This window comes from Carassius carassius, chromosome 49 (genome assembly GCF_963082965.1).
Source record: "Carassius carassius chromosome 49, fCarCar2.1, whole genome shotgun sequence".
NCBI classification, from domain to species: Eukaryota; Metazoa; Chordata; class Actinopteri; order Cypriniformes; family Cyprinidae; genus Carassius; species Carassius carassius.
The window spans coordinates 19,702,097-19,728,395 of NC_081803.1; the positions used below are offsets into that span (position 1 = coordinate 19,702,097).

The following is a 26,299-nucleotide window of genomic DNA, read 5'->3' on the forward strand; positions in this document are numbered from 1 at the left end:
TACAAAGTAAAGGGTTCTCACTAATTGAGCCTGACCTGGTTTCTGCAATTGGATCATTAATTAAGACTTATTTGCCTGAGAATGGAGTAAAGAAGCGTTTTATACATTACTGCCAGAAAAGAATTTGAAGCTACCATACACACAGTGAACATTCTGTATATTAATGCACTTGATGAGCATAAACAGGGTTTAAGGAATATTCCAGGTTCAGTTTAGTTAAATTGCAGCATTTGTGGCATAATTTTGCAGCATGCTGCATAATGTTGGTTAGTTAGAGAATAATTTTGACTGGAAGCACTAAAAAGGTTTAAAAAAAGTTTATGAAGAATCACATTTCTGCTTCTTTTTCTGACAAAACTAATTTTAACTGTAAAAATAATTCAGTGTGGTCATTACCATTGACCTGAACAAGGAATATTCCTTTAACTACATTTTAGATCTACTTAAAGTAGATCTAAAATAAGTAGAGCTTAACCCTTACATGTGGTAAATCACTATAATGTAGTGCCTCAGCTCTAAATTTGTGCTTCCGCTACATTTAGATGACAGCTGCTGACAAGTTAATGCCAGCCCAGTCAATTTCTTGCACAGACAAAATGCTTTTCAGAGAAAGAGACCAGTTTGCTTTCCCCTCCAACAGTTTTATTGACCGGAAGCATAACTACAATGGGACCATGGTGAGAAATTTGAAATCTTAACTCAAATGTCCAGCAGCAGCCTTCTGGGAACGTGCCACTTTCCACGCACATCTGCAATAAGAGAACATGATCAATGCTGGAGTCTTTACATAGTCAATTTCGTAGATATATAGGTCCTTGCCTGGTCACACCTTTGCAGCTTGCGCCTTCCGTCCCCTTCCTTTACCCTGAAGGAAACAAATGAGAGTCATTTGTGAATAGCTTTAGAAAGAGAAAAAATGCGAGAAAAAGGGCACCTTTTTTGGTGGATTGTCACCATCTGAGACTTCCCTGCGTTTATGTAAGATTAGATTAGTTGGTTTTTAGAAACAAGTGAAGTTGGACAAATAAATTCAAATTAAAGTGTCAGATGTAACTTACTCATCCACTCCCTTTTCCGGCTTCTTTCTCTTTAAAGATAAAAGGTAGCAGTGAGAATGGGAACAAAAGTTAAGCTACTTGTGATCTATAAGAACAGGCCTTACTTTGTCAGCACTATTTTTTGTGACTTTCTTAACAGGTGGTTCTTCAATATCTTCCTCCTCTTCTACCTCCTCATCCATCTCATCCAGTTCTTCATCAGAGTACTCCACTGGGAGAGATATTGGCACAAGACCCATTGACTTACCCATTGACCACAGACCGTAGCTAATAATGGCCGAAACAACCACTCACGGGCCACATGTTCTGCTCCAACGTACACTGGCCCAGAGCCGCGCTTCAGGCGGAAAGTCACCGGTGGATGAAGATCCAGTCCAGACAGGTTGACCTGATAGAGAATTAAGTTTCATGGGGAACAACAGACTTGTGGAAATAAATTGATTACCTCTAAGTAAACTACAAAAAAGACAAATAGTTTAACTTTTTATAACCCTGTGGGGCTGCAAACAAAAGATCGGAAAAGCTTTCCAACTTAAGCTGTTGTAAATCTTGAATTATTTGAAACACTGTTTGGTCTTAACACCTGGCAGATGACTGCTGAAGTGGAGAAAAAAAGTTTAAAGGGTTAGTTCACCCAAAATAAAAATTGTTATTAATAATCCCCCTCATGTCGTTCAAAACCCGCAAGACCTCCGTTCATCTTCAGAACACGGTTTAACTTCAGAACACGGTTAATCTTCAGAACTTTTTTCAACATGGTCTTCTCGTCCGGGTCTGTTGTGAGCACGACTGCGGTGACCGTTGACGTACAACGCTGCTGACAGGTTACATTTGTTATTGGGCACACTAGAAAACACGACAGCAGCGTCGTGAACGCACTCACAACCAGACCCGGAAAAGACAATGCTGAATGAAGTCATTTGTTGTTTTTGAACCAAAATTTATTTTCGATGCTTCAACAAATTTTAACTGACCTCTGATGTCACATGGCCTTTGTTTTTATTACCTTTCTGGACATGGACAGTATATCGTACATTTTCAATGGAGGGACAGAAAGCTCTCAGACTAAATCTAAAATATCTTAAACCGTGTTCCGAAGATGAACAGAGGTCTCACGGGTTTGGAACAACATGAGGTGGGAGTCATTTGCATGGAGTGGGGGGGGGCATATATTCTAAGCTAGTTGTGTTCCAAGTTTTAGGATGATATCACCTTAATCCTTTAAAACTAAAGTAAATCTAAAAAACGAATTCCTTACCGTAGGCATAGATTTAGCATGCAGTGTTGCTATTGGAACCGCTTTCACGCTACTGTTCCCCTCACCGGTGACCAACTCGATGATATTAAACTCATCTTTAGCATTGTGACCCAGACACATCTTCAAATCAAATATTAACGGGTTAAAGTTAACAAACACTGATTAAACGCCACATTTACATTGATAATCACTAAACCAACCATTCTAAGTGCCAGCTGGTGTTGATGATTCGTGTCATCCGTCTTGAAGGACTCTTCTTTATTAGATTCATTAAGTTCACAACCTAAAACAAAGAGCGAATTAACCTAGTAAAAACTACTCGTTTTAAGTTGTTTTACTTTAAGACTCAAACGTGTAACATCTTACCCCAAAGAGTGGATAAAGGTTTCTCAGTTTTGCTCATTTTGAAACTAAGACAAAAAAACTGAAAGGCACATACAAAAAATCCAGTTGAACGCGCGTTATGAAACGTGAACTATTGAGAAATTCGTTTGATATGCTCACCAGTAATAAACCTCAGTGCCGCTTCTGGGACGGCAAAAGAAAAGAAAGAACGAGGTTGCGCCCTGAGAAGGTTTAAAGAGGAAGTGAATTGCTCATCAGGTGACAGTAATTAAGTCAGGATCACTACAGGTTAATTATGGATCCGACCTGCTGCATGAACCTGCTGAAAAATCACTTCTTTATAATCAGGTTTTAATCGAATAGAATTAATCTGACTCATAATTATGCATGCGAAATATGTTGTATTTTATTTCAAATGAACCTCTCTTATGTAACCTAAACCGGGGCTAGTTTAGGGTAAGTTGGTACACATTGGTAAGTTTCCGCATGGTCCACTGATGTTTGTTTTCAATAGCAGTGGTTTAATTTACTTTATAAACCTTAATAAAGAACCAACTTATTATCACGTTCATGAAGCAAACAAACAAAAACAAAAATGCAGTATCAACAAGTTTTGTAGTTCAGGAAGTGAAAAAGCATACTTTAAAGAAAGCTGAGTTTATAGATCCATGTTATGTTATAGTTTTGTAATAGTTATTTGGCCAATGGGTGATACTTGCATACATAAAGTAAAGAGTTGACTAGCCTATATATAAGAAGTATATAGAAACGCATAGGTTGTGATGTAGTCTTAGGACAAGTACTTTGGTAAATGTCAGGGCTTTTATAAACCTATATATATATATATATATATATATATATATATATATACACACTATATATATATATATATATATATATATATATATATATATATATATATATATATATATCACCCCTTATATTTACTGTTGTAAGAAGTGTGACAACAAGTCCCGGTCTCCCAAAGAGATCCATCAAATCAATTATTCTCATGAGATAAAGCTGTGCCTATGAATAATTGATTGATTTTACTCTAAATAATTAATTAAACAATGTCTTTTATTATAGCTGCTTTACTGCAGAATTAGAATTTGTCATATATTTGAAGAAGTCTGCATCATTGATTCTGATTTTCCTATTTATTACTGTGAAGCTACTTTGAAACCATCTGTATTGTAAAAAGCCCTGTATAATAAAAGTTACTTGATAATTTTTTGTGTGTGACTCAACTCAACAATATGTGCCATATGTGTATTTCAGTCGTTTAACTTATATTTGCCATGGTTGTTTATGTGTCTCAGATCCCCCTCAGTTCCATATGTGCAGCACACGCTCATTCCCGACTGTCGTGTGATCTATTATTAACAGATCTCCATGCACCGGATCACTCAGCTTGTGGATTACGGAGCGGAGAGAGGACATGGGCTGTGAGTTTGACCAACGCTCCCCTGGGTTCCTCCGCCAGCCGCTCCTCGCCATCAAACACCACGAGCCACTGGATGAAAAGAAAATAGAGGAGGGGGCTGAAGACACCATGAGGACAAAGAGACTGTGATATTACAAGGTGTGGGGGTGATGGGTAAATAAATATATTAACATTAGGCAGAATTATGAGCTGTATTTTAAATATAACTTCATGATTTTCTGTGTCTGCACACCTGTGCCCAGCAGATGAGACCAAATGACATGCAAAAAATATGTCGAATGATAATTGTAAACGAGTCGAATGCCTTGTAAATGAAATGTGAAGCCACATGGGAGCTCCACTCACACAATCTCGGCTCTTGACTGCATATATGATGGTTTAGAGAGCGCGTGGGAGGGCTCAAGTGAATCCTCGCTGTGTGTGGGCCCCGTTCCCCTCCGTGAAACACTCACACACTAAGTTAAAAAGCACAAATGAACCCAATGAGCATTTGTTGGCTATTATTAATGGTGACTAAGAGCAGTTGTGGGCTGTCTAATGCAATGAATGACAAACACACATGTGGTGCACAGTGCCAAACGCTTGTTCAGGAATGTGACAAGTGTGCTTTAAAATCAACATGACACCAAAATTGACTAAATTTAATTTACTTTCTCAAAACACATCAAAGTTCTTATTAAGGATGATTCAGCAGTAATTTTGTTATAAATAAAAAAAATCTTATATATATATATATATATATATATATATATATATATATATATACATATATACACACACTCACCTAAAGGATTATTAGGAACACCATACTAATACTGTGTTTGACCCCCTTTCACCTTCAGAACTGCCTTAATTCTACGTGGCACTTATTCAACAAGGTGCTTAAAGCATTCTTTAGAAATGTTGGCCCATATTGATAGGATAGCATCTTGCAGTTGATGGAGATTTGTGGGATGCACATCCAGGGCACGAAGCTCCCGTTCCACCACATCCCAAAGATGCTCTATTGGGTTGAGATCTGGTGACTCTGGGGGCCATTTTAGTACAGTGAACTCATTGTCATGTTCAAGAAACCAATTTGAAATGATTTGAGCTTTGTGACATGGTGCATTATCCTGCTGGAAGTAGCCATCAAAGGATGGGTACACGGTGGTCATAAAGGGATGGACATGGTCAGAAACAATGCTCAGGTAGGCCGTGGCATTTAAACGATGCCCAATTGGCACGGAGGGGCCAAGAGTGTGCCAAGAAAACATCCCCCACACCATTACACCACCACCAGCAGCCTGCACAGTGGTAACAAGGTATGATGGATCCATGTTCTCATTCTGTTTACACCAAATTCTGACTCTATAATCTGAATGTCTCAACAGAAATCGAGACTCATCAGACTGGGCAACATCTTTCCAGTCTTCAACTGTCCAATTTTGGTTAGCTCGTGCAAATTGTAGCCTCTTTTTCCTGTTTGTAGTGGAGATGAGTGGTACCCGTAGGGGTCTTCTGCTGTTGTAGCCCATCCGCCTCAAGGTTGTGCGTGTTGTGGCTTCACAAATGCTTTGCTGCATACCTCGGTTGTAACGAGTGGTTATTTCAGTCAAAGTTGCTCTTCTATCAGCTTGAATCAGTCGGCCTGTTCTCCTCTGACCTCTAGCATCAACAAGGCATTTTCGCCCACAGGACTGACGCATACTGGATGTTTTTCCCTTTTCACACCATTCTTTGTAAACCCTAGAAATGGTTGTGCGTGAAAATCCCAGTAACTGAGCAGGTTGTGAAATACTCAAACCGACCCGTCTAGCACCAACAACCATGCCACACTCAAAATTGCTTAAATCACCTTTCTTTCCCATTCAGACATTCAGATTGGAGTTCAGAAGGTTGTCTTGACCAGGACCACACCCCTAAATGCATTGAAGCAACTGCCATGGGATCGGTTGATTAGATAATTGCATTAATGAGAAATTGAACAGGTGTTCCTAATAATCCTTTTGATGAGTGTGTATATATATATATATATATATATATATATATATATATATATATATATATATACAGTACAGACCAAAAGTTTGGACACACATTCTCATTCAAAGAGTTTTCTTTATTTTCATGACTATGAAAATTGTAGATTCACACTGAAGGCATCAAAACTATGAATTAACACATGTGGAATTATATACATAACAAAAAAGTGTGAAACAGCTGAAAATATGTCATATTGTAGGTTCTTCAAAGTAGCCACCTTTTGCTTTGATTACTGCTTTGCACACTCTTGGCATTCTCTTGATGAGCTTCAAGAGGTAGTCACCTGAAATGGTCTTCCAACAGTCTTGAAGGAGTTCCCCGAGAGATGCTTAGCACTTGTTGGCCCTTTTGCCTTCTGTCTGCGGTCCAGCTCACACCTAAACCATCTCGATTGGGTTCAGGTCCGGTGACTGTGGAGGCCAGGTCATCTGGCGCAGCACCCCATCACTCTCCTTCTTGGTCAAATAGCCCTTACACAGCCTGGAGGTGTGTTTGGGGTCATTGTCCTGTTGAAAAATAAATGATGCTCCAACTAAACGCAAATCGGATGGAATAGCATGCCGCTGCAAGATGCTGTGGTAGCCATGCTGGTTCAGTATGCCTTCAATTTTGAATAAATCCCCAACAGTGTCACCAGCAAAGCACCCCCACACCATCACACCTCCTCCTCCATGCTTCACGGTGGGAACCAGGCATGTAGAGTCCATCCGTTCACCTTTTCTGCATCGCACAAAGACACGGTGGTTGGAACCAAAGATCTCAAATTTGGACTCATCAGACCAAAGCACAGATTTCCACTGGTCTAATGCCCATTCCTTGTGTTCTTTAGCCCAAACAAGTCTCTTCTGCTTGTTGCCTTTCTTTATTCTACCATGAAGGCCCGATTCACACAGTCTCCTCTTAAGGGAGGAGGGCCTCTTGATGTACATGACATACAGTTACATTATTAAGGCAAATACATACTTATCAGTATGCATTCAACGCATCATGTTTATATTTCAGAGCAATTTAAATATGAAGGGGACATGGTTTTTAAAACTTTTAACATGCATGATTTTCTTTAATCACGCTTTAATAATTCATAGTTCATAAAGACCTCACCTGAAGCCCTGAAGGTCCAGCTACTTCTTCCTCAACATGCTCTATGAAATCTTCACAAGATGTCTGAGTTTCCTATATGTAATTAAATGAACTAATGAATAAAATACACACGTATCATAGTATGCATTTAACACAACATGTTTATATTTCAGAGCCATTTTTAAATATGAAGGGGACATGGTTTTGTGGATTAATGTGTTGAAACATCGCGCGCGCACTCACGCGCACACGCACAAACGCACACACACACCACTCGCTCGCTGCCCTATTGAAACATAAATCGATTCAAAATATATGTGCAAATTTCTATGCTCGCTGCTAGTGCAAGCACAAAAGTAGTCCCGGCCCGCGCGTGTAGCCTGTCAGATACCCCGCCGCCAATCAAATTACGGCGTTTCGTGCCTACTTTCGTCGTCCTGGCCGTTAGAATAGATCCAAATAGCAGTGCAAAGATCCAAATAGTGCTGGTATGTATCACTGCTTTTCATCACTAGTTTCCCATCCCCAAGGACCTTTCCACACCGCATTAGCTGTGGAATACCTGTTTCAGCACTTCCTAAGTATACTTAGCATATTGTGGATTTGCTCATTTGGTGCCATTTCACTGTGGAACTACAGCAACTGGCTGTACGAGGAGGAGTTTCACTTTATCGGTTTTAAAATAAATGCAGCAGCATCATTATATACAGCAGCTGCCTTTTAACTACAGCAAACACTGGTTTCAGTGCTGGGCAATGAGCCATACATGTGTCGTGCCTCATTAGTCAGTAAAGGTGAATGGCCTTGCCAACCCTGCGCTCTGATCTTACAGCCTTTGAGTCACATAAACGTAGATATACAGGTTTAGACATCCAAAATGCTCAATCCTTTTAATATCCAAACAACACTGGATCCCATTGACTTTCGTTGTACTGAAAAAAAAAAAACATTTTTCAAAATATATTATTAAAGACCATTCTTTTGTTCCACAGAAGATAGTCCATAATTCATAATAAAGCTTTGTCCGGCGAAAAAGACCTCTCTCACCAATATCCATGTCTTTAGACATCATTTCACTTGTAAATGGCACTTGATCTGTGCATACTTCCTGATTCATATGAGATGTTTCACTGGAAAAAACAATATTAAGGATAGCGAATGGTTTGAAGTAAAAAATCTCTTAATTTTTGGGTGAACAATCCCTTTAAGCAAATTTATCCTGATGAATGTTTACATTTTTTAAAACATGGATAAAAAGAAATTGAAATAAAAAATGCATCAAAGCATCACACATCTCAAAGCGGGCTGGAGGTCTTTATGTGGTTTCTGTCCAGCTCTTCTCACATAGCCGGGTATATCTGTTTGAAACAGAGTCTGCTCTGGTCACGACACTTCACACTCGAGGTCGATCTCATTTCTTAGTGCAGGCCAGCAACTTTTTAGCCAGAAATTAGAGATGTGGGATAAACGATAATACTGTTACTGGACTATGAATTCCCTTGACCAGTGAAGTCATTCATTGATATCATAAGGGCTGCACTGTGGATTGATATGGGAAAAACATTTGGTAATGTAAGTTAGAGACCAGCCTCTCCGCTGGGAGTTTTAAATTGCCTTTATGGTAAAATGAAGACTGGGGTTAGTTGTCACACCATTCTTAGAAATGAGTTCTTTGTGTATGTCATAACATTTCTGATTGGTTAAAAAAGGGTGGGCTTTTGATTTTTTTTCAGATCAAACAATCAAACTCTATCTATCTATCTATCTATCTATCTATCTATCTATCTATCTATCTATCTATCTATCAGTAACGAATAAGAATTCATTATATCCCTGAATTCAGATTTTAAACTGTAGAAGCATATTCTGCCCACAGCATCAGCAACTTTTATACACACAAACCAGAGAGAGAGAGAGAGAGAGAGAGAGAAAGAGGAGGGGTGAGTGAAGGAGAAGACATACTGCGGAGTTCAGCAGAGGAGAGATGAAGAGAGCTGGAGACAGAGACTAAACCGACACCACAGAGCTGTGAACACACTAGAGCTCATGCACACACGCCGCCTGTGAGTTCAACTCCACGTCTCTGACACTAAACAGCTCTGCTTGTGGACTTCAACGCTGCATCTGTGATTATTCTGGGCTGGACCCACTTTGGACTGTGTCTTAACATGCTGGGAGTTCAAAGTGATGCTCTGCTGGTTGGCTTGATGTTTTGGATGGGGATCTTATGGGGAGAGATCACAACTCAAGGTAATGATGATTACTGCACTGATTCATTAAGATGCCCTTGAGTCTTTGATGCACCTACACTGCTGTTTATCAGAAAGAGCCCTGGAAAAACTTTACCACATACACCTCACTTTTATCACGATTACGCACAGCCTATTTGATAAAGACTCGTTGCAACACAAGTATTTGAGTTCAGTCACCATGATGTGACGTGAGGTTTGCGGACAAGATTGCGTGAGAAAAACATGCCTGATTTGATCAGTTTGGCTCGTGCATGCGCCGCCAGAATTGTTTTCAAAACAAAAGTGGGGCAGAAATAACGAAGAAGCATGCTTATGTGTGAATGTGCTGCGTAAAATCGCGTGTCGACAAAGAGTATCGCTGCGGGATTCCAACTGACTGTGATTTTATAATGGATCACATGTATAGATGTAATATATAGACATCGTGCTTAACGTTGTAAATCACAATCAGGACTCTTTGGACTTGTGCTTTAACTGAAATGAAAGTGCATGGAATGACATGAAAATGCATTGGTCTGTTGTCAGCTTTTGTATGTATGTGTGTTTGTGTTTGTCCATTCATAAGCATGCGTCCTTTACGAGTTTCTGTGCGCAAGATTGATAACAAAAAAATAATAATAATAAAAACAATTAAAACATTTTATAAATCGTGTGCTCGCATCAGAAACAAGCGCAGTTTGATTTCAGTTAAGTGTCACCTCGAAGCAGGAGCACTCACCCTCCCTGACCTGGTGTAATAAATGCAATGCTGTTGCATTATTCATGCAGATGCGTGAACGAGAAGTCAAATGACGGTGTTGGTTCATCCTCTGTTTTTCCTCCCCGAGCAGTTCTTTAATCACTTGCGGTTTAAATTTAGCTCAGTTCCACGCGCGTGGGCAACTCCTCTTTAATCGGGACATGCGCGAGTGCATGTGGCTCCTTAACACGATTCTGTCCTCTAGTAAAAAAATATATATATTTTCCGACAGTGGCGTGTGATGATCTGAAATGAGAAGGAAAAGGCACCTCTCAGCGTTTGGATTATTTTGGCCCAGTGTAAATTCCAGCTCCATATGACGTTTCCAGATTCTAGGTTAAAGGAACAGAATTGTCCTACACAAGCAACTAAACAATATAGCCTATAGGTTTTTGCTTTTATAAAACAAAATACGTATTAAAATCAAGTCACGTATGCGTGTTAAACATTGCTTCAAAAATAATTAGGCTAGCCTATAAAAGGTTAGCGCATTAGTTAGAATGTCTTTAATGCTGCAAGCTGTTCTTTGTGTTTTATTATTAGTCGCAATTATTATATCATCAAACCAGATTATCATTGGTCAAACGTGTGTTGATGGTCGCAGACACTGAAGTGCAACTACAGCTTTATTTATTTATTATTTTGCGTAATTTTAAGTTAATTTTGACTAAAGGCTTCGATATCAGAGTCTATTTTGTAATTATTCTCTCTATATTCACCGGTTTGACGCATTAAGGTTATTCGCGCACCTGTTAACGCCGTAGGCGGGCTTTATTCCATTGACCGCGTGATCAGCCAATCACAGCGAAGCGGAGAAACCCATGCAGGTACATTTCGCGTTTGACCGCTTGTATTTAACGCCTTGTTTAACGATGTGATTAACGAACGAAAATTAGCTCAAGAAATGAGAAACTTTATATATAGTTGTGAGTAGTGTTACTTAAGAAAAACGAGTGTCATATCTTGTAATATATTATTTATTTTATTTTTGACTAGTAAAGGAAGGCCTACTAGCAAGCTTAAATTACTGTCTGCTTGAGTGTATCTTTAGCGACATAATGTGAGTGTGGTTTGCTACAAACAATACTATTTTACATGTAGTTTACATTCCTGTTGGTATCATGGAAAAGTTTCCACTTCCAGCTTTACATGACCATTACAAGAGTTAATTGCACATGCACGAATGGTAAGCGACTACTCTCTTGTTAACTCATTTAATATTTGAATAATATTCATGTAATATATAATATTCATGTAACAGCCTGTATTAAGTCTCAGGGATATTAACCCATATAATAATAAGTCTTGTGGGTATATTTAGTGTTTTTCCTTCTTTTGTAGACTTAAACATTTTAATGTTGTTCTCCATTCCGTTTAGATTGACATCTCTAACCATGCATTATTCTGGTGTCTCCTCAGAATAGGATGTATAATATAAACACAATGGCAATTTATGGCAAAAAAGCATTTGTTTTGCAACTGTACAGCTATTTAAATTCTAGATTTCTACATTAGCTCCCGAGTCGAAGTGGCATTTGTTTAATTTACAGTAGTTGAAAATATGAGTTGAACTGAATGGAGCATAAGAACATTACTGTAACTACAATTCCAGTACATTGTTTGTGTTTATAGATGATGAGTTGAAACTGTCTAGAAACGTCTAAAGTGATTAAATGCTTAATATAGAACTGAATTTGTACTGAACCCAGCACTTTCCATAACTAGAAGGGTTAGATTACAAAAGATATAATATCCCTCATGTTAATTTTGGATCACGTCCCATAATAATTGAGTTCTCATTGTTTTGGCTCACTCTGTGCTGTTAAAGGGATGTCACTGTGCACTATTTAGTGTGCTTTCATTATAGAAGAACTGTGCTGGTGGCTCTCTTCCATGCCCTTACAATGAATGGGAACTAGAGCTTTCATGCTTTAAAAGCACCATAAGAGCAGTCATAGGACTCATGCTCCGTTTCCACAGAAGAAAGAGAGTCATACGAGTTTAGAATGAGTAAATGAATGCGATTTCTCATTTGAAACCAGAGAACTATGGTCTGCAAAGTTTTAAGCAAATTCACAGTAGCTCTCCAAAAAATCGGATAGACAATTCTGGCGCTGCTGTCAGTGTTATTTTCACAGGGCCAGAGCTCTCTAGGTGACAGACTGTCTGTTCTGCACCTTCTGAAACTCATTCATCTAGAATTTGTCCTTCTCTTCCCATCACATTTCTTCCCGTCTTTCACCACAGCTCTCCCTAGTTTCTGACACACAAAGCCAAATCAGAATAGAAAGGGCAAGAATGTCCCGCAGGAAATGTCCGGAAACAAGTGCGTGAGATGTGCTCTCAGAAGACTACAGGCTCAAATGTGTGGATTTATGGAGACCTGCGTATTGGGTAATTACGAAACCAGTGTCTTTTGACTCATTAACATGTAAATAACTCTTAAAAATAAAGGTTCCAGAAAGGGGATTTCACAGTGATGTCAACCAGAATAACATATGCCAAAAAAGAAACTTTAATTTGAATGAATGGTTAATTATAGGCATTTTTTGTTATTGCTTTTTTTGTTATGTTTTTGTTTATCAAGCCTCATTACCATGATTTTTTCTTGCATTGTACACAAGTGATTTATTAAAAGTGAATATTTGTATAAATATCAGCCAGTGGCATAAAATACCAGCAGTGCAGATGGTAAAAATTGTATTATTTTAAATGAATATTTTAATGTGACTCAAGATGGCACAATACAATTTATTAATACTTAATTTTTCTGATACATTGTTTAAAATGTAATTTAATATTATAAAAATAATTAAATTAATATATTCCAAATAGATATTACTTTATACATTTTTTTTGAAATTGGGGTCTTACCTTTGTCATTTATTATAAAATATTTGTAATTAATTAAATCAAAGTATAATAGAACTAATAAAGTAATGAATTACACTATACATTCATAAGATTATACTTTAATTAAAAAATGATTTTTTTAAATTCAAACTTTAATTTATTTTTCAAAATAAATTGATTTTAAAAGATGAAAAAATGAAAAAGGCATCCGCTTCATAGAATGACTCATTTGACTGTACCTGTGTGGGTTTGTTGATTCAGGATACGACGGGCTTCTGTCTGGTTCTGAATCTATCTCCAGGTGTTTGTTTTGCTAATATCATATTTCCCTTATCGGGTATGAAAACAAACGCTGATGTAGATCCGTTGAGCGCTGGCATGTTTCGTAAAATATAAGCATTAGGTAATATCTCTAGCATAATTTGTTGGCTGGCATTAGGGTATTATTTCAGTTAAGCATGTGGTGTGTTAAAAATGCATCAGAATATGGTGTTGTATGCAATATCACTGCCATTTTAAAAGCTCTGACAGTAGGGCAGTTTGTGTAGTATCTGCTATCCTATAGCTCTATACCGTGGGCTGGCAGCCTGTGTGTGTACAGTGGATCTTGGAAAGTGCTTTCTGTTGTAGTTTCCTCCGAACCAGAGGTTTGCATCTGATGCCCTGGAGGTTTGCTGATGGGAGGGCGACTGACAGCTTCTCTTCAGCGCCTAGAGCCCGACTCAGCAGCTCAGCACCTCTTCATAATTCACATAGCCACTGGGAAGTGGTGAGACTTTCTCAAGCTTAAAGTAGATGAGATGTGGAAAACCTAAAATTTGTAGTAATCATTTTAGGAGATGCTTTATGAATTGCCAGCTAATTAAATCGACTGAAGTGATGGTAAAGACATTTTATTTAATTACAAATGTTTACTATTTCAAATAAATGCTGTTCTTTTAAACTTTCTATTTAATAAATAATCTGAAAAAAAGATATTATGCAGTAATAATAGTATTATTATTATTATATAATAATAATAATAATAATATGAAATGCAAAACGAATAAATAAAATGGTATTTAAATGTGAAAATATATTCAAAGAGAAATTAGATCAAATAAATGCAGTCTTGGTGAGCATCAGAGACTTAACATTTATTATTCTAATGTAACTTTTATAGCGTTGCAACACATTATTTTAACACAAACTATTTTAATACTAATATTAATTAATGTATTATTTTCACATTTATATGGAACTCATTCTTTTAGCTGTCTTGGAACAGTGTGTTATTACAATTTTAAGGAATTATTATTTATCTCCCTCAACTTCAGCTGAGATATTATGTGGTAGCTTCTAGAAACAGTGTTACATTTGTCATTTATCTTAGTCTTTAACAAACAACTTACAGATGAAAAAAATATTGAATTTTGCACAGGCAAACGCTGCTCTATTCTAGTTTCAGGTTCAACCCCCTGGAGCAATCTGTGTTTTGCTGAAGGCAAAAATGTGGACGCTTTTCTACTTGCTGGGCTCTACCCATCAACCTATTGTTCAGCAGCTCTGAGCCTATGGTATTTACACTCGCTTATCAGGTTGGCAGGATTTACAAAAAGGTGGCAGAACCTGTCAAACAAATAGACAAATTAAGGGCCTTTTTAAGATTTCCTGATGAAAACGTGAGGAAACGGTTTAGTGTAAACATCCTGACACAAGAGTTTCACAGCGGAGCATCTGTTGCCTTGGGGTGTTAATGAAATGATCAGGCAGTGTTAATCAAGATCCAAGATGGCGCCGCACATGGCTGCTTCAGTGCTTGGCTCTCCAGTGTTTGTACTGTTTTTGTTCGTTTTTCCTGTTTTTTGTTTAACAAACACGATCAGTTTCACCAGGGATGAACTGCTGAACATTCGGCAGAACACACCACATGATATTTTTCCGGATTTCTATTATACAGACGTTTTACTGAACATTGTTATCGGAGGAGCAGCGGCGCTGATCAAGCGCTTCAAGACGCGCAGATGGGGAAAGCGAGCGGGAGCGCTCGTCAGACTCAGGAAGCGCGGATTTCGAACGCCGTTGCCTAGCATCCATCTCGCAAATCTTCGCTCTCTACCCAACGAAACGGACGAACTCCTTCTGCTCTCTCGGACAAATAAGGATTTCTCTCACTCTGCTGCTCTGTGTTTCACGGAAACCTGGCTGAATGACGCCATACCGGACAGCGCACTCCATCTGCCGGGCTTTCAGCTGTTCAGAGCGGACCGCGAAGCAGAATCAACGGGGAAATCGCGCGGCGGCGGGACATGCTTTTACATCAATGAACGGTGGTGTACAGATGTAACTGTATTAAAGAAGATGTGCTGTCCTGATCTAGAAACGCAGTTTATCAACTGCAAGCCGTTCTATTCGCCGCGGGAGTTTCACTCGTTCATTCTGGTTAGTGTTTACATCCCTCCTCAAGCGCAAGTAAGTCTGGCTTTACAGAAACTCGCTGATCAGATCACAGACACAGAACAACAACACCCGGACTCTGTTTTAATCATTCTTGGGGACTTTAATAAAGCCAATCTCTCCCGTGAACTGCCAAAATACAGACAGCATGTTACCTGTCCCACCAGAGACAGTAATATACTGGATCACTGTTACACCACAATAAAGGATGCATATCACTCTGTTCCACGAGCAGCTTTGGGACGTTCTGATCACTGTCTGGTTCATCTTATACCGACCTACAAGCAGAAACTTAAATCTGCTAAACCTGTAGTAAAGACTGTGAAGAGATGGACCAGCGAAACAGAGCAGGATTTACAATCTTGTTTTGACATCACAGACTGGAGCGTTTTTGAAGCTGCTGCCACCGATCTGGACGAACTCACAGAGACCGTAACATCCTATATTAGTTTCTGTGAGGATATATGCATTCCTACCAGGACTTATTTAACATTCAACAATGATAAGCCATGGTTTACAGTAAAACTCAGACACCTTCGTCAGGCCAAAGAGGATGCCTACAGAAATGGGGACAGGGTCTTGTACAATCAGGCCAGGAACACACTGAACAAAGAGATTAGAGCGGCTAAAAAGACCTACGCTAAAAAGTTGGAAGACCAGTTTACTTCCAACGACTCTACTTCAGTTTGGAGAGGACTGAGAGCCATCACAAACTACAAGACACCATCCCCTTGCACTGAGGCTAATCAACGACTTGCTAACGACCTGAATGAGTTTTATAGTAGATTTGAAACCCCCAACACCCACTCTGACCATCTCCCTACACAACCATTAACACCTCCTGCAATCCCCCTCTCCATATCTCCTGCTCTTCAAATCTGTGAAGATGATGTGCGCCAGGTCTTCAAGAAAAACAAAAGAAGAAAAGCACCAGGCCCAGATGGCGTTACACCAGCCTGTCTGAAAACCTGTGCTGACCAGCTGGCCCCCATCTTTTCACAGATCTTCAACAGATCTCTGGAGTTGTGTGAAGTGCCTTCCTGCTTCAAACGCTCAACCATAATCCCCATTCCAAAGAAACCCAAGATAACAGGACTTAACGACTACAGACCTGTGGCTCTAACGTCTGTCGTCATGAAGTCGTTTGAAAAACTGGTTCTGGCTTATCTGAAGGACATCACTGGACCCTTACTAGACCCCCTGCAGTTTGCGTACCGAGCAAACAGGTCCGTGGATGATGCAATCAACATGGCATTGCACTTCATCCTGCAACATCTGGACAAAACAGGGACTTATGTGAGGATCCTGTTTGTGGACTTTAGTTCGGCTTTCAACACCATCATCCCAACAACCCTCCAGACCAAACTGACCCAGCTCTCTGTTCCTAGCTCTATCTGTCAGTGGATCACCAGCTTTCTGACAGATAGGCAACAGTTAGTGAGACTGGGGAAATTCATGTCAAACAGCTGCTCCACCAACACTGGTGCCCCTCAGGGATGTGTTCTCTCCCCTCTGCTCTTCTCCCTGTACACCAACGACTGCACCTCTAAAGACCCCTCTGTCAAGCTCCTGAAGTTTGCAGACGACACTACAGTCATCGGCCTCATCCAGGACGGTGACGAGTCTGCTTACAGACAGGAGGTTGAGCAGCTGGCTGTCTGGTGCAGTCTTAACAACCTGGAGCTGAACACGCTCAAAACAGTGGAGATGACTGTGGACTTTAGGAGAAACCCCCCTGCACTTTCCCCACTCACCATCATGAACAGCACTGTGGCTGCAGTGGAGTCATTCAGATTCCTGGGAACCACCATCTCTCAGGACCTGAAGTGGGACAATCACATTGGCTCCATTGTGAAAAAAGCCCAACAAAGGTTGTACTTCCTTCGCCAGCTGAGGAAGTTTAACCTGCCACAGGAGCTGCTGAAACAGTTCTACTCAGCCGTCATTGAGTCAGTCCTGTGTACTTCAATTACTGTCTGGTTTGGTTCAGCTACAAAATCAGATATCAGAAGACTACAGAGAACTGTTCGGACTGCTGAAAGGATTATTGGTGCTCCCCTGCCCACCCTCCAAGAACTGTACACATCCAGAGTGAGGAAAAGGACTCAGAAAATCACTCTGGATCCCTCACATCCAAGTCACCCCATCTTTGAACTTTTGCCATCTGGCCGGCGCCTCAGAGCCGCAAATACAAGAACAGCAAGGCACAAGAATAGTTTCTTCCCCCAGGCAATCTACCTCATGAACAGTTAAATGTTTCCCACTTAAACTTATGCAAAAATGTGCAATATCCTTATATTTATTTGTTACCCCTCCATCCTAGAACATTCCTGCATCTCACTCAATCCTATTCCATTATCATTTATAGCACAATTGTTTATACACTTATTTATTTGCCAATTTGTAAATCTCCTGTAAATTTTTTTTTTGTCTGTGTGTTGTTGTCTCTGTTTACTGGAAGCTTATGTCACTAAAACAAATTCCTTGTATGCGCAAGCATACTTGGCAATAAAGCTCTTTCTGATTCTGATTCTGATCAGCCCTGACTGATTGCATTGGTTGAGTGAATCCGACAAAACTGATGAATGGCCTAAAGGATCGGCTCATCTTGACCATGCCCTGAAAAGAGAATATATTAGTGCATGTTTTTTGTGTTAAGTGCATTAAATGCACTAAAATTTTTACTCTAACATGCAGAACACTCATAAATTGTTGCCAAACTCAAGTCCACAATAACACTTCCTTAAATCTCTAATGATGGTGCTTTTGGTTTCACAAGATGTTAACTGATGGACTGGAGTGGTGTGTATTTTTTTGTGGACTATTGTGATGTTTTTTATCAGCTGTTTTGACACTCATTCTGACGGCACCCATTCACTGCAGAGGATCCATTGCTGAGAGAGTGATGTAATGCTATATTTCTCCAATTGTTGTGTCTTGATTTTGGTTTCCCTGATTTCATGTTCTCTGCTGTTAAAAGAAAAGGCAATAAACGTACAATTACTGTAATGGAATTTTGCAAGAACTTTAAAACTGGAGAATAAGGCTCCTCAAGCATCTAATTGTTTACTGTTGCCAACAGAAGTCTTTTAAAGAGATTAAAAAGCAGGATATTGTTGAGGAATAGAACACAACCCCACATAATCACCTCTAACGTGGCTACAGCTGAAATGATGCATGTGAATGAGCGATTCAGAACGTCAGCACTGAACTTTGAAGACGCTTCGTGATGAATCTGAGCCTCTCAATATGACGGTGTCACTTGAGCCAGATGGAAAGGTTGGTACAAAGTATGCACCATCTGTCAAGCGCATGACACCTCAATTTCCGCGGAGCATTTTACATGCTTAATATTTCAGCTTCCCTTTTCTTCAAAGTGGTGGCTGACAGGTAGCATGTTTTGAAACGTCCCAACCTGTTTTTCTGATTTGAGAGCTGCTTGCAAGCGACTGCCTTCACCTGAGCCCGGGCGCATTTAGCACATCGAGACGAGGTGAGAAATGCAGTCAAAGCATTGCCATCAGCTCCCCCGTCACCACAGTGACATTAGAGAGCGAGTGTTTGCCTTAATGTTTTAGCTCGATGTTTTACACACCGGCTTCAGCTGTCAGGTTTGTTCATCCTGTTCTTGTCAGCCACTAATGCAGATGGACAGTCCCAGCAGGTGGAGAGAGTCGATTCAGTGCTGAAACTTCATTTTAGTACTATTATGGAAATGACTTTTTGGGGGCATGAAGACAGATTTAGAAAGAGCCTTTTGAAATAATGTTATTTCAGACGTTTAGAACCGATTCATTTCTGAATATGATAAGGTCTCATGCCTGCTTCTTTTTAGATGGGAATTAATTTCTTAAAAAGTGACTGAGGAGCTTTAATGCCCTTAAGGCATACTGTGGTGGTACCATGGTGCTTTTCATACATATCAGTGTACTTGCTAATTATTAATATGCCATGGTATTTATATTCATAAAACCATGTTACTGCCATTTTCCCTTAAAGTAAAAGGTATATGGTATAGTGATGGTATCAGGTGAAAATACCTTGGTATTTACATTGTACTGCAAGGTATTTCATGGTGCTGTCATGTCCAAAAAGAGTACTACCTGGTTTGATTGAAAAAAAGAACCATAGTATACTGCCATGGTATTCTTGGAAGTTATGGTAAGTGTTTCAGCAGAGTACCAACATCAGATATGCCATGGTACCACCACAGACCAGAAAAATCATGGTATTACTATATTACCATAGCAAAAACATGATATTACTTTGATAAATATCCATGGTTGTACCATTTCTCCTCAAAAATGTGATAGCACCATCATATAGTTTTGTTATTTACATGGTCTTACAAGGTATTTCTATGAATATCATAGCATGTCCACAAATTTTTATTACATGATACCACACTTACAAAAACATACCATGGTATTTTAGAAGTGTAAGATGTAACTGCCATGTTACTTTGGAAATCTTTAATGGTATACTTGAAAGTTATGGTTAATGTTTTAAAGTACCGTAGTATTAGCATCTGTTATAGTCTCTTTGCCATGCCACCACAACAGTTTTTTTTCTAAGACCAATAAAATTGTCATAATTGGTGTATACAAAAATAATGGTATTGCAATGAATCCATATCAAAAGCATGGCATGGTAAATATTCATAAACTATTGTATTTTTACTTTAAAAAGTGGTATAGTGATGGTAACAGGTGAAAATACAATTAATGTGCAACAATATATAGACTATGGTATTTAAAGTATTTACATGGTACTGCAAGGTACTCCTAAGAATAACATGGAAAATGTATTATCTGGTATAATATTGTGATACTTGATATTCATAATTTCATGATCCAAAATACTTAAATGAATACAGCGATATATTTCCATGATAAAAAAAAAGTATGGCAATATCATGGTGCTTTATTGTTGGTGTGTGATGTAAAGCTTCCCAAGGGCTGTGTTAAAATGGGTGGCCGGGTGTTTTCTGCCTGTTTTAGTCTCGGCTGCGGTCGGATCCAGGCCTTTTGAGCGTGTGAATGAGCGATCGGTTGGAGGGTTCTTGGCAGGGCTGCACACTTTAGTGCCTGTCTGTGGGCAACAGTCATTGAAACACCACTCACACTCCAGACCGCCTCCCGTTCATGCATGGAGCACAAGATGGAGGAGTCAAGGCACGGAGAAGAGGGGAAAAAAAGAAGAAAAAACTCCCTTTTTTCCCCATCTTGCATCCATCAAGCTTATGAAACCTCCTCACTGTCACAAGATCTGTGTGTTGATGAGAAGCACTTTGATTTTTAGACGTACGGCAGGTTTCCTCTGGGTAGCATAAAGCATAAATAAATCAACAAATAAATGTTTTAAAGGACAGCTGCATTAATTGTAAATGGAGAGGGCTTTTAAGATAGGTTGTCATGGTGATAGGAATATCAACACAGGAAATCTTTAGGCAAAACAAGAGTGGAATTCAGTTCAGTTCAATTCTGTTTTATTAGTAGAGCACTTTTTCTATTCAATTTGGTCCAAAGTAGCTTTACAAAGAAAAGTATGCAGTGAATAAGCCACATGTGACAATGCCATGGAAAAAAACTCCTAGAGATAATCAGGTTAGATGGGGAAGAAATCTCAAAGGCCGGGTTGGCTTTGGCTTGGCATACTAATTACCATTTATGAGAGTAAGTAGTATGCATACCATTACTGTATTTAATGTGTATATGTTAAAATTTAATTTATTCCTTTGATGCAAAGCTGTATTTTCAGCATCATTATTCCAGTCTTCAGTGTCACATGATCCTTCAAAAATTACTTTAATATGCTTGATTTACTGTAAAAAAACAAAAAAACAAAAAAACATTTCTTATTATCATCAGTGTTGAAAACAATTGTGCTGCTTCATATCTTTTGTGGAAACCTTAATATCAGGATTGTTTGATGAATAGAAAGTTTAAAAGAGCAGCATTTGTTTGAGATATTTAAATATTTGTAACATTTTAAATGCCTTTACTCTTTTGATCAACTTAATAAGTCCTTAATGAACAAAATGTTTGAGCAGTAGGTCTAGTTTACAGCAAAGAAATGGCAGTATGATAGTCCGCTGAACATAGACGTTTGTGAGGAATCTGTGTGTTTTTGTAGACTAATATTCAGAGAGAGATTGTTCTATCGCTCTTCTTGATCTTTTTGATCCCTGTCTACACTTTGTAAGTTAAATGAAGGCAGGACAGGGGGAATGAAGAGGATTCGTCCCTTTGATGTATTGTCACCCTTTGTTCTCCAGAGAAGTGGTTAATCACACTCGTTGTATTACAGAAAATGATATTAGTTTCACCTTACCTTTGAGAAACACAGTGTCCCAAAATAACATAAATAAAACCAAAGCAAATGTCAGAATGTTGAGGGAGGAGTGCTGAGATTAAAGGCAGAGGACAGAGAAAAGGATGGAGGGATACATGTGTGAGAGAAGGATGGAGGGAGATACATGTGTGAGAGAAGGATGGAGGGAGATACATGTGTGAGAGGAGAGAAAGGAGTAGGACAGCTGCCTGTGCAGACAACGCACACCTGTGCAGCTGCTCAGAGACGCTTGAATGACGAGCTTGCAGAAGATGCCATCTGCCCCCCCATCCTGGAGGGAATCCAATAGATTCAGGGCCCTAGAACATCCAAGAATGGATGGGATCCCTGTAAAGGCACCAAGGAGACGATGAGATGGTTTTCTGTTCTGATGAAGGGGGTGGAATTTTTCAATGTTAAAATAATTTCACCTGTCCTAGTTTAATATGCTGAAACAATTTGTAAGAAAAATCCTTAGAAATAAGGAAGAATGTGCTGGTAGAAAAATATTATGGTTATGCGCATTTCCCAGTGCAATGTGTAAAACAAAATATGTGTAAAACACCAGTTAAATAAGCACAGTACTTTGGCCTGTATTTTTACACACTTTTCTTAGAGTGTAAGTTGTGGTAAATCACAAACCTACCTAAATGTAGCCCCCCACATTTGACCTCTAGTATGAAACAGGGTTTTTGAACGTCCGCTTGAATTGAGAATGCTTTTTGAGTTCAAATTTCTGAAGTTAAAGTGTATTTGAATTGAGGTTGCAAACAGAATGCAGAATTGCAATTTGAATTAATTATAATTCAAATAATTTTCTAAGAAATTCATATAGCTGTAATTTAAATAAATAAATAAAAATTGTCAACACTAATGTTGGCTTGTCAATGCCTTGTTTAAACATTTTCAAAAAAGAAAAATCCCTGAAGATAGATAGATAGATAGATAGATAGATAGATAGATAGATAGATTCAAATCTCAATTTTACATTACAATGTAAAATAAATAAATAAATAAATAATAGCTATAAATATTATTATTGAAGATTATTGCAATATGTTTTAAAAGAAAATACCATTTCAGATTTTCTTCTTCAGAATATCATGTTTTATTAAATGTGTTAATTTAATTCAACTTTCAGTTTCTTTGTAATTGTTCATGAAATTTGTAAAGAAAAAAAATTGTAGTATAAAATGAAACATACTGTTTTCCTGCTTCAGATTTTTAAAATTTAACTTTTTATTTTTTTGAATATGCCATTTAACTCAGAATGTTATATCTGAATAGGAAAGATGTTTACACAATGTTTAAAACTACACATTTTACCTCTAAGTCATTTAAAATAAGCTTATTAAATGTCTAGATTTGACCATGTTGACACTAAGTCTTTCAGCCATCTTATTACAGACGCAAGTTGATTTATGCTGAAAAGCTTTAAATGCTGGATGAACGTGCCATCTGTACTGGTTTAGGATCGACAGCTCTTATTTTCCACGTCGATGGACGACTGAGTCAATAGAGCTGTGCAGTCACCAGCAATTTGATCGTACAGTCACCAGGCGTTAGTCCAAGACTCTTGATGTAATTTGTACATGTTTACAGACTCGCAGCAGATGATAAGGATGTTGGTGGTTTATTGGTTTATTATTGTATCCGTGGTGCATTGGGCAGCATTTTAGACCGAGATGATATGTCATGTGGCTCGTCCCAATGCAATCGAAGGCTGCTCCAGTTTAGCGTTGGATCTGGAGGGCTCGACTGACCCAATGGGGGCATGTAGCAACTGTCCCGAGACATCGACCCAGTGTCTGCGCTGCTCTCATTGGCTTCCACTGGAAAAATAATCATTATTTCTGGTTCTTGCTCTTCTTTGTCTCTTTTTCTGTGATGTGACTTTCCAGTAATAGCTGCTGTAACTGGCATCGAGCTCAGGACCGAGCGCCACAGCTAATGAGGCAAATTAGTGAGCCGGGCCAGCAATCCCGTGGGAAAATGGCTGCCGTCATGTAGATGTGGGGAATGAGAATTTAGATTAATTAAAGCTGGAATGTGAGCTTCAGTCAATAGTTCAGATATAATTAATATGCAGTCCTTCTAAGGTATTGTTTGGAAAAATATTATGTTAAAGTGTTTGCCAAGGCATGACTATAAGGTGTGCTTATTGTTTCTCGCAAGGTGCTGTGGGGTGGGTGATTGGTAGGGTGTCATTTGCTAGACTCTCGCTGCATCCGAAATCAAATATTTCCATACTTTATAGTAAATGCAAAAAGCAGTATGCCAAAAGAGTAGTATGTCCAAATTCCAAATTCATAGTATTCAAAAAACGGTAGGCAAAAAGTAGCCTGATGAGCTAATACTTCGCGCATTCAATGGACATTTTACTATCCCATGATGCTATGGGAGAGGATTTATGAATGGCAGTGAAACAGCACAACTGATACTGGTAGTAATTCACTTGATCGTAACAACACTGTGTGTGTAGTGCGTCCGAAATTCATTCAGTCGCAAAATAAGTTCAAATCCAAATGTAGGACCTACTCAGACAGTATGTGATTTTAGACACACCATCTGTGATATTATATCAACTGATCTCTAGATTTGACTTGTGTCCATGCTGAAATATTCTCTACCATTCGTTCTCTACCGTTCAGGGTTAGTATTTTATTTTATTTTTTATTTTTTTAAGAAATTCTATTTAGCGATGACACTTAATTTCTGTTCTTATTTTAGTTGTAGTTAAAGTTTTGGTATTTTTGTGGTTTTTTTTGCCATTTTTATTTATTTATTTTTTATTTATTGTAAAAAGTGGTGGTTTCCACAAGTCTTTAAGTGTTATATTTAGTATATATTTATTTAAAATGATTTATTTATAATAAAATAATATATGTATAGTATTTAGTAAAGTATAAAAGATTTCAGTTTCAAGTAAATACTGTTCTTTTGAACTTTTTAGTAATGTTTTCGAATAGTGTTTTTAATGTCATAAACTTTGCATCTGTTTTTAAATATTCACATTTGTATAATTTCTATTTATTTAACTAATTGTTTGTTATAAGTAATATAATATATATGTAGTATTTGTGTAGTATGTAGCTAAAGTAAGAAGTTTTGCACTCAATGAACTAGCAATTTTTAGCAATTCAGTCATTTATATAATAATATGACTTGGATACCTGGACAATTTTCAATCTGGTTTCTGACTGCATCACAGCACTCATTAAGATAATAACTCTCAAATGGTTCAGGTCATACTTAGAAGGGAGAGGTTATTATGTGAGTATAGGAGAGCATAAGTCTAAGTGGACGTCAATGACATGCGGAGTCCCACAAGGCTCAATTCTTGCACCGCTCTTGTTTAGCCTATATATGCTCCCACTAAGTCAAATAATAAGAGAGAACAAAATTGCCTTTCACAGCTGATGATACCCAGATTTACCTAGCCTTATCTCCAAATGACTACAGCCTCATTGACTCCCTCTGCCAATGTATTGATGAAATTAACAGTTGGATGTCCCATAACTTTCTTCAGTTAAACATTGCATTTGGAAAAAAATTTGAAGTTTTCAAGATGAATGCATACCTTGACTCTAGGGGTCTAACAACTAAAAATCAAGTCAGGAATCTTGGTGTGATTTTCAGTAGTCATGTCAAAGCCGTAACTAAATCACACCATCATCTAAAAAACATTGCAAGAATTAGATGTTTTGTTTCCAGTCAAGACTTGGAGAAACGTGTTCATGCCTTTATCGGTCTCCTCACCGACCTTCACAAGAAGACCATTAGACAGCTGCAGCTCATCCAGAACACTGCTGCCAGAATTCTGACTAGAACCAGAAAATCTGAGCATATCACTCCAGTCCTCCGGTCCTTACACTGGCTTCCAGTTACATTCAGGATTGATTTTAAAGTACTTTTACTTGTCTATAAATCACTCAATGACCTAGGACCGAAATATATTGCAGATATGCTCACTGAATATAAGCCTAACAGACCACTCAGATAATTAGGATCGAGTCAGTTAGAAATACCAAGTGTACACACAAAACAAGGGGAGTTTACTTTTAGTTATTATGCCGCCCGCAGCTGGAATCAGCTTACAGAAGAGATCAGATGTGCTAAAACATTAGCCACTTTTAAATCTAGACTAAAAACTCATCTGTTTAGCTGAGCAATTATTGAATGAACACTGTGCAATGTCCGAACTGATTGCACTGTATTTTACGTATTCACTGTATTTTATGTAACTGTTTTAAATTCATTTTAAATAAGTAATTTTTTTAATAATTTTCAAAAAAAATTAATTGCTTATTTTATTTTTGTGATTATTTTTCTTCATTATTACTTTACTTTCTTTTTATGTAAAGCACTTTGAATTACCATTGTGTACGAAATGTGCTATATAAATAAACTTGCCTTGCCTTGCCTTGTATGTCTCTTGGCTCCTAAATGTTACATTTCAGGAGCTAAATGCTC

The 26,299-nt window shown here is 38.4% G+C and overlaps 2 protein-coding genes across 4 annotated transcripts in view; one reads left to right on the forward strand and one right to left on the reverse strand.

Moving 5' to 3' along the window:
* Positions 1 to 823: 823 nt before the first annotated feature.
* Positions 824 to 2,734, reverse strand: LOC132132402 (nucleoplasmin-like). The gene is made up of 6 exons (XM_059544768.1): positions 2,683 to 2,734; positions 2,517 to 2,599; positions 2,317 to 2,436; positions 1,353 to 1,446; positions 1,163 to 1,269; positions 824 to 865 (listed from the first exon to the last, which is right to left on the reverse strand). The coding sequence occupies exons 1-6, from the start codon at positions 2,717 to 2,719 to the stop codon at positions 824 to 826; spliced, it is 483 nt and encodes a 160-aa protein (XP_059400751.1). The 5' UTR covers positions 2,720 to 2,734.
* Positions 2,735 to 4,174: 1,440 nt separating this feature from the next.
* Positions 4,175 to 26,299, forward strand: part of LOC132132207 (seizure 6-like protein) — a 60,667-nt gene continuing 38,542 nt past the window's right edge. The window contains exon 1 of one of the 3 annotated variants that reach the window (XM_059544523.1): positions 4,175 to 4,246. Coding sequence is in view for 2 of the 3 variants with exons in the window: in XM_059544522.1 (XP_059400505.1) it covers positions 9,382 to 9,463 (82 nt within the window). In the remaining variant the exon portion in view is untranslated. Of the gene's footprint in view, positions 4,247 to 9,146; positions 9,464 to 26,299 lie in introns of those variants that run through there. The other 2 variants (XM_059544522.1, XM_059544521.1) reach the window with 2 other exon arrangements.

Coding starts and splice junctions, on each gene's coding strand:
- LOC132132402 (XM_059544768.1), bottom strand. CDS start 2,719: ATGAGCAAAACTGAGAAACCTTTATCCACTCTTTGGG. Junction 2,600..2,682: donor ACCTTTATCCACTCTTTGGG/GTAAGATGTTAC, acceptor TCTTTGTTTTAG/GTTGTGAACTTAATGAATCT. Junction 2,437..2,516: donor ACCAGCTGGCACTTAGAATG/GTTGGTTTAGTG, acceptor TTTGATTTGAAG/ATGTGTCTGGGTCACAATGC.